The 15,000-nt window shown below is 45.4% G+C and overlaps 1 protein-coding gene across 1 annotated transcript in view; it reads right to left on the reverse strand.

Moving 5' to 3' along the window:
• The window catches only part of LOC115542738 (matrix metalloproteinase-17), a 55,200-nt gene that overhangs the window by 20,499 nt on the left and 19,701 nt on the right, over positions 1 to 15,000 (reverse strand). Inside the window, exons 2-3 of the mRNA XM_030355137.1 lie at positions 13,686 to 13,818; positions 13,098 to 13,233 (exon numbers count right to left, since the gene is read on the reverse strand). Coding sequence (XP_030210997.1) covers positions 13,098 to 13,233; positions 13,686 to 13,818 — 269 coding nt within the window. The remainder of the gene's footprint in view (positions 1 to 13,097; positions 13,234 to 13,685; positions 13,819 to 15,000) is intronic.

Consider the following 15,000-nt stretch of genomic DNA (forward strand, 5'->3'; position numbering starts at 1 on the left):
AAATATCAATTGAACTTGAACTGGCATGAGTGGCTCTACAAGGATGGAAAGGTTTGTTGTTCTATTTTCATCTTCCAGGTTCCAATAGAATCCTCACTTTGGAGTTCCACATCGGAGCATTCCTTGAATGAGGACGCACAGACCCAAGGATGATTTACACCATGGGAGATGAGACACACAGACAGTAGCCTAGTGTTTTCCAACCTTTTTTTATCCTATGTACCTTCAAAGCCCATATGGCTCAAGGTATGCCTTCATCGACAACACACCAGGTTCTCAGGTTCTGCTTTTAACTTATATTATAGTATTCAGGCAAGGGTACGGAACCACTGCCTGAATACTGGTTGAGATAGACAGCTGAGGAAGCTACTTTTACTATGAAATATCTTACTTTCCCTCAAATAATGCGCTTGGTTAACTTTCACTGCAGCCTTCACTTTGCTTCAAACTTATTAGAAACTCTCTCCCGGCATGACATCACTGTTTTCCCTGACTGACAAGTGTCTCCGGAATAAAAGTCCTCCACCCACGGCTCAATTGAGCTTCTCCGTTTTTCTTTGTTCTCTGAATTAATTAAGACTTGGTGGGAAACTTTAAGGATAACCACATTTTGAAGCATCATAAACCAGATAAAGGCAGGCAATGTAGTGAAGTTTGCGCATATTGTGTAGAAGTGTTCATATTGGGTATCAAGTATTTTTCGGGGCCGAGGACTAAGAGCAGGAATACCGTAGAGGACAAAAGGATAAACGGGGTGCCAAAGCATTCAGACGCCAGAGCGAGGAAACAGTTGAGCAGATTTCCATTTTATGCAACAATGTTGACGCTAATTGCAGTGCAGATGGCGCATTCTTCCTCGTGCGCTGTTTCCTCGCGATTGAACCTTGGAGTTAAAGACATGATGATTGCTTATATTATGCCTCGTGTGCGGGCGATGTGCCAGAGTAAACACAGACAGAGACAAATAGAGGGATCAATTTCATGGGGCAAAAAGGGGAAACGTTGACAATAATAACAATGACAATTTAATAAGAATGCATTAAAAACTCTCTGTAAAACCGTAGCTTTAACATGTGTATCGTGATAATGATGACATCAAGAAGAGAGAGCTAGTCATGCCGGAGCTTCAGGGCACTGATGGCAGTCGGGATAAATATACATTTTGAAGGATGCACTGAGGGTATTCCAGGTAAGGCACAACATTAAACCAAGTGACTCCTGATATACTCCCAACCTGCACCCCCTCACACTCTCAGTCTCTCCATAGCTTTGAAAAAACTCAGACACACGCCCCAGTCAGACCGGGTCGGTCACTGGCCTATCCTCAGCGACCAAATCCCTTGCGGTCTGAATGCAAGGTAAGCGAGGAGGAGCCAGAGGTAAACACTGAAAAATCAATAACAGCACCGGCAGAATGTAGGAGGTGATAGGAGCTGTACAATTATGATGTTCAGCAAGGGGGGGGGGGGGAGGGGACATGAGAGGTTCAATCGTGGAGAAGTGTTTAATGAGTCCAAACGACAGATAGGTTGACAAGATAGAATGAGTGGAGCGGCCGACTCATGCATGATAATTCGATATCGTGTTTGCATACCCCCCCCCCCCCCCCCCACACCCTTGCATCTTTGCCTTCAGTCGATCAACTTTTCCATTTCATGGCCAGGTGCACACGACCTGCCGTCAAAGGCACAATAGCCAGGGAATACCATCTAAATCCCCCTGGACAATCAGCAGCCAAGGCTTATTTGACAACAAACAATGTGTCCTGACTCCACCAGCATCACACATACACATGTATGCAAGTGCACACACCAACATTTGTGTTTTGGTCAAGGCTGGGCCACCACACTCTTGTGTGTCTGTGTATATGTGTGTTTGTGTGTCTGTGTGTGTGTCTGTGTGTCTTTGTGTCTTTGTGTGTGTGTGTGTGTGTGTGTGTGTGTGTGTGTGTGTGTGTGTGTGTGTGTGTGTGTGTGTGTCTTTGTGTGTGTGTGTTTGTGTGTGTGTCTGTGTGTCTGTGCGTCTTTGTGTGTGTGTGTGTGTGTGTTTGTGTGTGTGTGTTAGTCTGGCTGCCCCTCTCTCTCTATATATCTCTGTCTTTCTCTGACTTATTCTCTTTTTTCGGCGTCTCTCCCTCTTTCACGCTCTGTCTCGGAATTATTGAAATATTTTTCAAACACTTTCGCTTTTGTTTCAAGAATGAATGTCAGTAGACTAGTGAAAAGACAACAGAATGCATGAAAAAACTATCCGTAGATTTTAAACGAGAAATTGATGGTGTGGAGACGCAGCCCTAGGGCTTAAACCCTGCAAGCTTCTCACACCAGAACAACACAGCCAGCTCTTTTTATTCTGGATTCGTCTTTTGTGTCTCATTATTCCTCTCATTATATTGTTCAGCACGTGCGCATACACACACAGGCAGACACACACACACACACACACACTCAGCAATCAATGATACCAGATGTATTACTAGACTGAAGATTACCGGATGTGTATCACCATCTATACATGGTACTATTATTAGAGAGAGAGAGAAAGAGAGAGAAAGAGAGAGAGAGAGAGAGAGAGAGAGAGAGAGAGAGAGAGAGAGAGAGAGAGAGAGAGAGAGAGAGAGAGAGAGAGAGAGAGAGAGAGAGAGAGAGAGAGAGAGAGAGAGAGAGAGAGAGAGAGAGACAGAAAAAAAGAAGCAGAGAGAGAGAGAGAGGGAGAGAAGAGAGAGAAAGAGAAAGAGAAAGAGAAAGAGAGAGAGAGAGAGAGAGAGAGAGAGAGAGAGAGAGAGAGAGAGAGAGAGAGAGAGAGAGAGAGAGAGAGAGAGAGAGAGAGAGAGAGAGAGAGAGACAGACAGACAGACAGACAGACAGACAGACAGAAAAAAAGAAGCAGCGAGAGAGACAGACAGATGGACAGAACTGAGGAAGTGGATCAAAAAGTGAAATCAAATGATATGTAAAAAAGAGCAACACTACCCATGGTATGAAAATAGTTTTGCTCAATAGGTGAGTAGAAACTCACAATTTCATTGTTCCTCGCTTGAAGCCTCCTCACACAGAGGAAACAGTCATTAAAACTGTGCGGCCACACCAGACGCGTATCTCGCGTAATTTTTACGCGAGATACGCGCGTAAAATGTTGCTTGACCATTTTGTGTCAAAAATGGTCGCATACGCGCCATACGCGCCTACGTCACTCGCCTAGATGAGTCCATGTCCATGCAAGTGAACGGAGCGTTCCCTCTTCGTCATAACTATCAAACCAAACATCCTTCACATTCACCGAGCGAACATTACGAAAGTAAAATGCACATTTCTCGCTAAAAATGTTTCCATAAACGCATTTAATGGCGTAACTATGTTACTATTTCCACCCAGAATAAAGAAAGTTGTCGGCCGTTGCTGCGCTGGAGTCCGAGGTAGGAAACCCAAACGCCGCCGTGTTTGGTTGATAGAGTTTAGATCGGGTAAGATTAAATAATCTCGGATATAAATAACAATAATCGGGTTAAATAACTTCACATGGTGTGTCTGGTGTGTTTCCAGCATTCGTAGTGTTGATCAGCAGATATATAGTCCGCCAAGACGTTGAGGTTGCTTAACCAGAGACTCTGTCCATGCAAGTGAACGGAGCGTTCCCTCTTCGTCATAACTATCAAACCAAACATCCTTCACATTCACCGAGCGAACATTATGAAAGTAAAATGCACATTTCTCGCTAAAAATGTTTCCATAAAAGCATTTAATGGCGTAACTATGTTACTATTTCCACCCAGAATAAAGAAAGTTGTCGGCCGTGGCTGCGCTGGAGTCCGAGGTAGGAAACCCAAACGCCGCCGTGTTTGGGTGATAGAGTTTAGATCGGGTTAGATTAAATAATCTCGGATATAAATAACAATAATCGGGTTAAATAACTTCACATGGTGTGTCTGGTGTGTTTCCAGCATTCGTAGTGTTGATCAGCAGATATATAGTCCGCCAAGACGTTGAGGTTGCTTAGTAACCAGAGACTCTGTCCATGCAAGTGAACGGAGCGTTCCCTCTTCGTCATAACTATCAAACCAAACATCCTTCACATTCACCGAGCGAACATTATGAAAGTAAAATGCACATTTCTCGCTAGAAATGTTTCCATAAAAGCATTTAATGGCGTAACTATGTTACTATTTCCACACAGAATAAAGAAAGATGTCGGCCGTATGCTTCTGTCCAAGCACACTACTCTCTGCCAGTGACGTCGGGTCAAGCTCAAAGCTGATTGGGCAACGCGGCTAATCGTCATGCGTATGAGCGTAAAAAGTTCAATTTTTTGAACTCTTGAAATCTACGCGATATACGCGCGTATAGCGCGTAAATATACGCGCCTCATATGCGCGTTACGCGCGTAAAATGTTGCTTATACGCGTGAAACGCGTAATACGCGCGTAAACCAATGGTTCCCTATGGAAAAAATGGCGATTTTATACGCGAAGTACGCGAGATACGCGTCTGGTGTGGCCGCACCTTTAGAGCCAAGCATTTAAATGTCGACATAGGTTAAAGATGTGTGTTTGCCAATGTTTTGTTCTGTCTGTGTGTGTGTGTGTGATTGTGAGTGTCTGTGTGTGTCTGTATGCGTCTGTGTGTGCGTGTTTTGTTATGTGTGTGAGTGTGTGTGTGTGTGTGTGTGTGTGTGTGTGTGTGTGTGTGCGTGTGTGTGTGTGTGTTTGCGTGTGTGTGTGTGTGTGTGTGTGTGTGCGTGTGTGTGTGCGTGTCTGTTTTGTTATGTTTGTGTGTGTGTGTGTGTGTGTGAGTGTGAGTGTTATGTTCTGTGTGTATGTGTGTTTTTGTGTATTTGTCTTGGTGGAAGTGCTTTTTAGCGAGGGCGTTGATTGGATGAGAACATTGGAATTTAGTGATTGTGAATAAGTAATGAATGGTTCTGTCTCATTCTGTTTAATTTACATTCTAATCGAAAATTAACACATATGATGAGGGTTCTGTAGCCTGTGAAAAAATTATATAAATAGTTATAAAAGAAATTGGGGAATTGAAACTAAACCGAAGCCATTGTCTCAACTGCAAATTTTGCAGCACAAAAAGACAGTTAAAAAGATTCTTAGAATGGATGTGATAAACAGACAATAAAAAAATTCTTGAATCCTTCTTGGACCGGTCTGCGCCAGTGTGTTATTTATTTGCTCTTTACAATTGAAAAGAAGTTCACAATTGTTCCCCAAATGGTAGCAGCTGTTGAAATTAATGTGATCGTGCCAAACCAAAAAACTAAAGTTACTTTACTTTCCAAACAAAGAACAGATTCATTTTTACTGCATCACGATACCAAATCAACCAACGCTTAAAGTCTCCCTTCACTTACCTCCATGTGTCATCACATGGTTAATTAGACATGACAGGACATTGTAGGATCGGTCCCTTTGTGATATCACATGGGGGCATGGAAGGAGGTGACTGTACCATCTGGGGGGGGGGGCGGGGGGGGTTGGATCGGATCTGACAGTCCTTCATCTGAGTGGGCACTCCCAGATGTGATGTCACAAATGGTTTGATTTGAAATTGCTTTTGCAATGGCTAATTAACATGACATCTGGTGGTGAATTATGGGTCCTTTAAACTCCTCCACATCTTTAACTGCCAATCCTGAGCCTCTCTCACCGTGTTTGTGTGTGTGTGTGTGTGTGTGTGTGTGTGTGTGTGTGTGTGTGTGTGTGTGTGTGTGTGTGTGTGTGTGTGCGTCTCACTGTGTATTTAGTTGGGCTACATGCAGAGTGGCCCATTCCATCTCAGTGAGGTCAGTAGTCCCTCTCCATGGCTCTCCCTCTCTCGCTCTCCTTTGCCTCTCAGAGTAGCCCAATCTATCTTAGTGGAGTCTCTCTCTCTCTCTCTCTCTCTCTCTCTCTCTCTCTCTCTCTCTCTCTCTCTCTCTCTCTCTCTCTCTCTCTCTCTCTCTCTCTCTCTCTCTCTCTCTCTCTCTCTCTCTCTCTCTCTCTCTCTCTCTCTCTCTCTCTCTCTCTCTCTCTCTCTCTCTCTCTCTCTCTATTTCTCCCTCCCCCACTCTCTTTCTCTCTCTTTCACTCTCTCTTTTTATCCCTGTGGCTCTGTCTCTTTCCTTCTCTACCTTTTTTAAACAAACAATCATTCAGCTCCTAAATGTCGTTAGCCTCAGACTGAGAGCTGCCATGAACGGCTTCTGCTTTCCCACCCCATTTAACCCAGTCAGGTGAGACTCACAGTGTCTCCTCCTTCTTCATTCGATGGATGATTACTTGCAATCTGCCAGGGGCACGTGCACAAGCTTATGCACACGCACGCACACACACACACACACACACACACACACACACACACACACACACACACACACACACACACACACACACACACACACACACACACACACACACACACACACACACACACAATTACCTCAACTTTAAATTAGACAATCATCATCAATCAATCTCTGCCAGCTCTCGGACTAATCATTCAGACACAGGGAAAAAAAACAAACAAAGAAAGACGGAAAGAAAGAAAGTAAGGAAGAAGAGGTGACAGACCAGGAAAGGAGGGAATTAAAGAACACAAGAGAATGGAATGGCGGAGAAGTGAGAGAGGACAGAGGAGAGCCGTAGACGCCCATAAACCCCCATCACTGGCCCGATCAGGAACAGGCATTGGCCGGATTCGCCCTTCCACACATAGCACACAGCAAGAGATCACCCGTGTGAAACGCATTCGCTCCTACCGGAGGATCTCCGTTTGGTTCAGAAGAGGGGTCGGGCCATGGTAGAGAGTGCGGGAGGCGGCACGCAAAAGCTTGTCCAAGATGGCGCGCGAGACTACGGACTCATCCATAATGATAGACGAGAAATAGAGATTACATGATTTTCTTTTTATTATTTGCGGTTTTAGTGAGGTTTGGAACCTGAGTACTTTTATTGGTTAATGTACTGTCCGTGTCGGTTCAAAGATATGTCAAGTTGGTGGCCTGTGAAAACGTCACAAAACCAACTGTTTTTAACATGTGATTTATACATGTTTTTACCCCAATTCCTTAACAGTGACTTGGAGGTATATAGAGGTTGGTGCCCGTCTTAATGGTTCACTCAATTCGCTGGGTGCAGGCCGAGTGTCAGGGGAGGAGAGATTGGAGTGGATGATTTTACAGTCAGCCGTATGAGCCAAGTAAAGCCCACTTCAAGCCTGTTTCAGATGAACCACAGAAAGAGGGGGAGAGGAGACACACACACACAGACACAGAGGGGGTGAGAGGGGAAGACAGAGGGAGAGAGAGAGAGGGAGAGAGAGAGAGAGAGAGAGAGAGAGAGAGAGAGAGAGAGAGAGAGAGAGAGAGAGAGAGAGAGAGAGGGGGAAACAGAGGGAGAGAGAGAGCAAGAGAGCAAGAGAGGGAAAGAGAGAGAGCAAAAGAAGGGAAGGGAGCATGACAGAGGGAGAGTGAGAGAAAGAGAAGGGGAGAGAGCAAGACAGAGGGAGGGAGAGAGGGATTCAACGCAAGCAAGAGAGGGGGAGAGAAAGCGAGAGAGCGAGCTTCTTAACTCCCTCTACTTTGTCTTGTTTCATTCATTTCCACATGAGAAGTCTGTGTGCGTGCATGAATGCATGCATGCTCGTGCACGCGTGTGCGAGTGTGTGCGTGCGAAAAAGATGCCAGCGTGCTCTCCCTCCATGGACACACTAAGTACACACTGTGGGGATCTGTAATTAATCAATAGAGAGCTTGGAGAGCGAGACAGAGCGAGACGGAGCGTTTAATATTTTATTTCTACTAAATGGCATGTGAAGTACTTTTTGGCAACCAAGTCTTCCAACCAACACCTTCTTAAAAGCCCTACAGGCCCACTCATCATCACTCTGTCCACCAAACTCAACCAGGTCAGATGTGAAATCAGAAGCATTCCATGGAACAAACCCAAACAACTGTTTGGATTTGTTCCATGTTTAAGTGTGGTTTTGAATGTTTGTGCTTGTGAGGGTGCACATATGTGTGTGTGTGTGTGTGTGTGTGCGTGGCACATGCGTGTGTGTGGGTGTGTGTGTGCGTGCGTGCGTGTGTGTCTGTGTGTGTGTGTGTGTGCGTGTGTGACTGTGTGTGGGAATGTGTGCGTTTTGATGATGTATGGATGTGCGTTATAAAGGGAGTAGGTAAGGGAGACATTGAGAGAAGGTGACAAAGATTGATGATAGGAATAACTGTAGTGAATTGAATGAAGTGCATTGTGTGTGTGTGTGTGTGTGTGTGTGCGCGTGCGTGCGTGTGTGTGTGTGTGTGTGTGTGTGTGTGTGTGTGTGTGTGTGTGTGTGCGTGCGTGCGTGCGTGCGTGTGTGTGTGTGTGTGTGTGTGTGTGTGTGTGTGTGTGTGTGTGTATGTGTGTGTGTGTGTGTGTGTGTGTGTGTGTGTGTGTGTGTGTGTTTGTGTGTGTGTGTGTGTGTGTGTGTGTGTGTTTGTGTGTGTGTGCGTGAAAACTATGTAGCTAGGTGTGCTGCATGCAGAGTAACCCACTCCATCTTAGTGGAGACAGTAGTTCCTCGCCCCTTTTTCCTCCTCCCACTGTTACTCTATAAATATAGCTCCCTGTCAGAAACTTATGCACCAAGTCATTGATTCGGGCAAAATAACTTTTGCTCAGCATCAAAAACAGCTAAAAACGTTTTATCCTGTTATGGTTTTTAAACTTATTTTTTAATGACCTACTGCTAAAATAAACATGTGTTTTATCTTTTGCTTTGAAGGATACATACATTTAGTTTCATACCACTTAAGATTCTCGTCTAAGTTACCATGGATACCGCCGAAGCATCTATCAGAACGCTGGAGCTCTGACAACACAGCAGAGCTCGAGCCCCGTCAAGTTGATGAAGGGTAAATAGATGCTTTGGTCGTCGCAAGGATCCGAAGGAGAGGTGGAGGGAGAGGAGGAGGGAGTGTAGGGGGTGGAGGGAGAGGTGGAGGGAGAGGAGGAGGGAGAGGAGGAGGTGGAGGGAGAGGAGGAGGGAGAGGAGGAGGTGGAGGGAGAGGAGGAGGAGGGAGAGGAGGAGGGAGAGGAGGAGGGAGAGGTGGAGGGAGAGGAGGAGGGAGAGGAGGAGGGAGAGGAGGAGGTGGAGGGAGAGGAGGAGGGAGAGGAGGAGGTGGAGGGAGAGGAGGAGGGAGAGGAGGAGGGAGAGGAGGAGGGAGAGGTGGAGGGAGAGGAGGAGGAGGAGGGAGAGGGAGAGGAGGAGGGAGAGGAGGAGGAGGAGGGAGAGGAGGAGGAGGAGGGAGAGGAGGAGGGGGAGGGAGAGGAGGAGGTGGAGGGAGAGGAGGAGGAGGAGGGAGAGGAGGAGGAGGAGGGAGAGGAGGAGGAGGAGGGAGAGGAGGAGGGGGAGGGAGAGGAGGAGGTGGAGGGAGAGGAGGAGGGAGAGGAGGAGGAGGAGGAGGAGGGAGAGGAGGAGGAGGAGGGAGAGGAGGAGGAGGAGGGAGAGGAGGAGGGAGAGGAGGAGGTGGAGGGAGAGGAGGAGGGAGAGGAGGAGGGAGAGGAGGAGGTGGAGGGAGAGGAGGAGGTGGAGGGAGAGGAGGAGGGAGAGGAGGAGGTGGAGGGAGCAGTCCGCGGAGCGCTTCTTCTTGATAATGTTGTAAAACTACGGCTAACTTGCCGACCATGCTTTGATGCCCAGTCAATACAATACACCACCCTACACATGCAACAAAATAAGTGCCTGAAATACCAAATGAAGTAGGCGCAAAGTACAAAAAAATACTAAAAGGTCTCTCCGACAGCATGGAGGGATTGATGGTGAAGAGGATATTAATGTTTTACCACAATATCAAACCGCACATTTCCACTGCAACAACATCCCTAAAAAGGCGAGATGCATGATGTATGGGTCCAGCGTAGCCCAGTCCACTGGGCAGCCTGCTACAGGCTTATCTAACCGTTATGCATCTGTGATGACACATTCTCATTTGTGATGTCACTATCGGGTCGGTTTTGAAATTGCTCATAACAAACTAACTGACAAAGGTCCTTTAAATGAGGGACGGGGTGAAAACAGAGATTCATATGAGAAGTTAAACCACCATAATACTAAATCTAACAAATAAATCGTAAATATCGGATTGCAATACTTACAGAATCAAAATGCATCGTGTTTAGGCAGTGAAAAGCCCTCCTATATCGTATTGTGAGGTTGCTACTTTAAATACAGTATGACTGACACTACTGTCGCTCCGTGTTTCCTAACATAATCAGAGAGACCCCTGATGTTTTGTCAATACAGACGGACAGACGTGCCGTCGTGTACGGAGCCTGCTGTTGAGAACACAGAGGGGAGTTGAGCCAGGGCACAGAGCACTGACAGGAAGGGAGAAGGTGAGTGGCATGCACATATGAGAGAGACAGAGAGAAAAATAGAGCGCGTAGAGAGAGCGAGAGAGCGAGAGATAGAAAGAGAGAGTAGGAGACAGAGGGAGAGAGTAGGAGAGAGTAGGAGAGAGTGAAGGCAGAGAGAGAAAGTGAGAGAGGGAGAGAGAGAGAGAGAGAGAGACAGAGAGACAGAGAGTATTGTAGACAGAGCCAGAGAGAGATTAAAGAGTAAAGACAATGGAGTGAATATGCATGCACTCATGTCTAAAATTGGTGTTTCAAGCTGAACGACACAACATCAAAGGCCCAAGGCTACTTTAACCACACACACACACACACACACACACACACACACACACACACACACACACACACACACACACACACACACACACACACACACACACACACACACACACACACACACACACACACACACAGGTTGGAAATGGAGAACTACCACTACTTCCAAAAATTAGGGTTTGGGCTGGATGGATTTCAAATTATGAATATAAAGAGAAAGGTGAATACATTTAAAAGAACTATATTTATTTATACAAAGCAAATGTGTCTGTGGGGGGGGGGGGGGGGTTGGCTGCTACCTAAAAGGCCTGGCAGAGCTGTTGGTTTCCCCATCGACTAACTGACTGGCTTGGTACTCTGCCTTTCACTCTGTCGCAAAGACGGATGTCGGTCTCAGGAAATAATCACTCTGACGACGATGTGGACAACTTGAAATGCCCCGGTCGACGCTAGCTAGTCCACGTGCACGTTTCCATGACGACACTGCAATCTAACAGGCTCCAGCATCCCGACTGGAAGCGGGAATCTCGATTGCGACGCACACACGATTCCTCTTCTGTGACACGACAATCTGGCAGCTCCCGTGCCCAATATTTCATCTTTGACACTGTAATGGGGCTCATGTACACAACGCATCGCCCGTCGCACTGTTTTACGACTTCGGAATACTCAGCCGCTGACGGGCTTTATCTCATGTCCCCTCGCTGCTCAGGGAGGAACGAGGGAAACGGCTGCCTCCTATTGGTTCCTAGATTCAATCATTGCATTGTGAAGTATGGATATTCTGCACTTTCTGACCGAGGAACTTTCTCATAATTCTCAAAGGCCGGTCAGAGGAGCAAAGCGATTTTAGTGCGTCTGTAGTCTAGGCCCTCTGAACCATCGACCACCTCAACTCAAGGTCGGTACTCTCCTGTTACAACAGGTGACGTAACGGTACAGCGATTGGTCATAATTCACCCATTTGCGAGGCTCGCTTCGTGCTCGGTCATGAACATGAAACTCACGACACATAATCACACACCCAGCTCAACGCGTTCTCTATATCATATCAAAACGATGAGGCTGTGGCCCATCACTCCTACTAGGAACAGAGTCTTCCCCCTCAGCGGCCTGCAGGCTCCACACTCGCCACATTGAGATGCCACCTGCTGCCGATCCACTCCAGTTCTTTTCCATGACCCCTCCAAGTCTGCCAATTTGGAACTCGATTTGCTGCACCGTCTCTCCAGTGACGTGATGGCTACACACAGAGAGGAGAACCCAGACATCCATGTAGCACAGAGCTCCTGTGACTAGACACCTCCCACAGCCACAGAATCTCTTAACGTACAGACAAGGAGATGTGGTTCACGGTTTCCACTCACTAGGGCTGGATCAGGACATGATGAGATGGTGTGTGTTTTAATGAGGAGAGCTGTTACCTTTCTGAAGGGAACCCATTCCTCGCTTGGTTGAATCTAGCGCTGATGTTTAGAAAGGTCAGAGGACTGTTGAATTATAGCACGCTTATTCTTAGATGCGCTTGGTACAGATATTAAATCCATCATGCTTTTGGACGTCATCTACTTTGTTTCCTTCTCTGTTTATTTGTGTGTGTCATAATTCAGACGATTGCCGGAGATTTTAGAATCACTTTAACCATCTGTCCTCATTCTATCATTACCATATCTTTACATGGGGTTGAATAGCGATAACACTTATGTTGGTATTGGGCCATGCCTCTCTGTACTGTGTGATACTATGTCATGTAACTATACTACATGCTATACGCTACTATGTACGTTTTATAGGGAGTGTTTATTGAGAATGTGGGAGAACCATGAGTATGTCATGGCTGTGATCGGCAGGAGAAGTGTATAGTATAGTATTATAGTGTAATATTGTAGTGTAGTACTATAGCAAAGTATTATAGTGTAGTATAATAGCATAGTATTATTGTAGAGTGTAGTATTATTATAGTATTCTGACATCCAGACGAGGTGTATAGTATTACAGTACTATAGCATAGTATTATAGTATTCTGACCTCCAGGAGAGGTGTCTAGTATTTCAGTACTATATTAAAGTATATAGTATATATAGTGCAGTATTGTAGTATTCTGACCTCCAGGACAGGTGTCTAGTATTTCAGTACTATATTATAGTATCAAATTATAGTCTAGTATTTCAGTACTATATTATAGCATATATAGTGCAGTATTGTAGTATTCTGACCTCCAGGAGAGGTGTCTAGTATTTCAGTACTATATTATAATATTATATTATAGTCTAGTATTTCAGTATGATATTACAGTATATATATAGTGCAGTATTGTAGTTTTCTGACCTCCAGGACAGGTGTCTAGTATTTCAGTACTATATTATAGTATTATATTATAGTCTAGCATTTCAGTACTATATTACAGTATATATATAGTGCAGTATTGTAGTATTCTGACCTCCAGGACAGGTGTCTCTTGGTCCATTTGTTTGGGGGCGTGAGGCTGCGTCTCCGACGGCCCGTTGTCTCCTCTGGCTCCGACACATCTGGTAGAGAACATCTGGGAGTCTGCATCAGGCCCAGCGTGGCCTGGTCTGGAACACAGGAGAACACAGTAGAGTAGGAATAGAGTACAGTACAGTGGTAGGATAGAGTAGTACAGGAGTAGAGTAGGGTACAGTGGTAGAGTATGGTAGAGTTCAGTAGTAGAGTAAAACATGATAGAATACAGTATTATAGTACAGTGGGAGCATAAATTATAATATAATAGATTATAGTTATAGAGTATAGTAATAGTGGAATATAATAAAATAGAGTATAGTAGTAGAGTAAAGTACCATAGTACAATAACCTTTCCCTATGAATATTTATTTCATCAGCGGAAACAGGGTGATTGGCAGATGGCTACTATTAGTCATTATTCAATTACTATCATGAAGATTATAATGAATCGAGACTCATCATCTTCTTAATTTTAAGTTAAGTACCCAAGCCTATTATGAAGACCCCCCCCACACACACACACAGACACACACACACACCCTACCTAAGACTCCGGTCTCCGTCAACCCTCCGAACTTTTGCATGGCCTTGATTGCAGTGCTCAAGGCCTCCTTGGTCTGCAGCTGGCCAGTAACAGGGTCCGGGGGCGGGAGGTAGCCGAACTTACTCAGCCAATCCTGGAGGAGAACACAGTACACATGGCTAAGCGTCAGTCAATCGTGGAGGAGTACAGAGTTATCACTCGTTGAAGGCTGGTAGAGAGACTCAGAGATTGCAGCGGCTAGCGCAATGCATTTTTTCCGATGTCGAACTTCCTTTGAGGGCATACACGCCAGTCCCCGGAACAAGAATCCCAAAGACAAGAAGAATCCCAAAGACAAGAAGAAGGCATATAGTGAAGTTTCTTGAGGAAGAATTCACCAAAAAAATATTAAAACATGTAAACTAAACAGATATCTTCCTATAATCCCTCCTCTCATGTAACTGAAACACATATCCCTCTATAGTCCCTCCTCTCATGTAACTGAAACAGATATCCCTCTATAGTCCCTCCTCTGGTGTAACAGAAACAGATATCCCTCTATAGTCCCTCCTCTCATGTAACTGAAACAGATATCCCTCTATAGTCCCTCCTCTCATGTAACTGAAACAGATATCCCTCTATAGTCCCTCCTCTGGTGTAACAGAAACAGATATCCCTCTATAGTCCCTCCTCTCATGTAACTGAAACAGATATCCCTCTATAGGCCTCTCCCCTTCGGTGTAACTGAAACAGATATCCCTCTATAGTCCCTCCTCTGGTGTAACAGAAACAGATATCCCTCTATAGTCCCTCCTCTCTTGTAACTGAAACAGATATTGCTCCCCCTGAGTTTCTCAGAAGTAACACACCAATGACACACTTTTGAAGCCCCCCGTTCAAGGCGTTCCCAATTGGAAGGCTTATTTCATTCTATGGGATCCCAGTGTTCCCAGCGTTGGACACTGGAGGACACCTGCTGTCCCTGCAGTCCGGTGGGACTCCCCTGAAGGTCGCCTCTGGCTTTCCCCAACAGAGGTGTAAAGCAGGGTTCATGGCCCACGGTGTTCTTGGTGTATTATATATATATTATGTAAATTTCTTGAAATGTCAAATACAAATAATAATTATTTTTAATTGGCTCGTGGCTATGAGATAATGAAGATGGAATGGGGTTATAATTCATCACACTTTTGCTGTTTCTATCGCTGGTTCTATTTCTCATTCTCTCTCTTGTATGTGATTCTGTGTGTATGTGCGCCCTTTAATGTGTGTGTGTGCGTGTATAAATATATATATATATATGTGTCACATCGTAATCCTAAACCTTGGTGTCGAT

Source organism: Gadus morhua, chromosome 4 (genome assembly GCF_902167405.1).
Source record: "Gadus morhua chromosome 4, gadMor3.0, whole genome shotgun sequence".
Classification (NCBI taxonomy): domain Eukaryota; kingdom Metazoa; phylum Chordata; class Actinopteri; order Gadiformes; family Gadidae; genus Gadus; species Gadus morhua.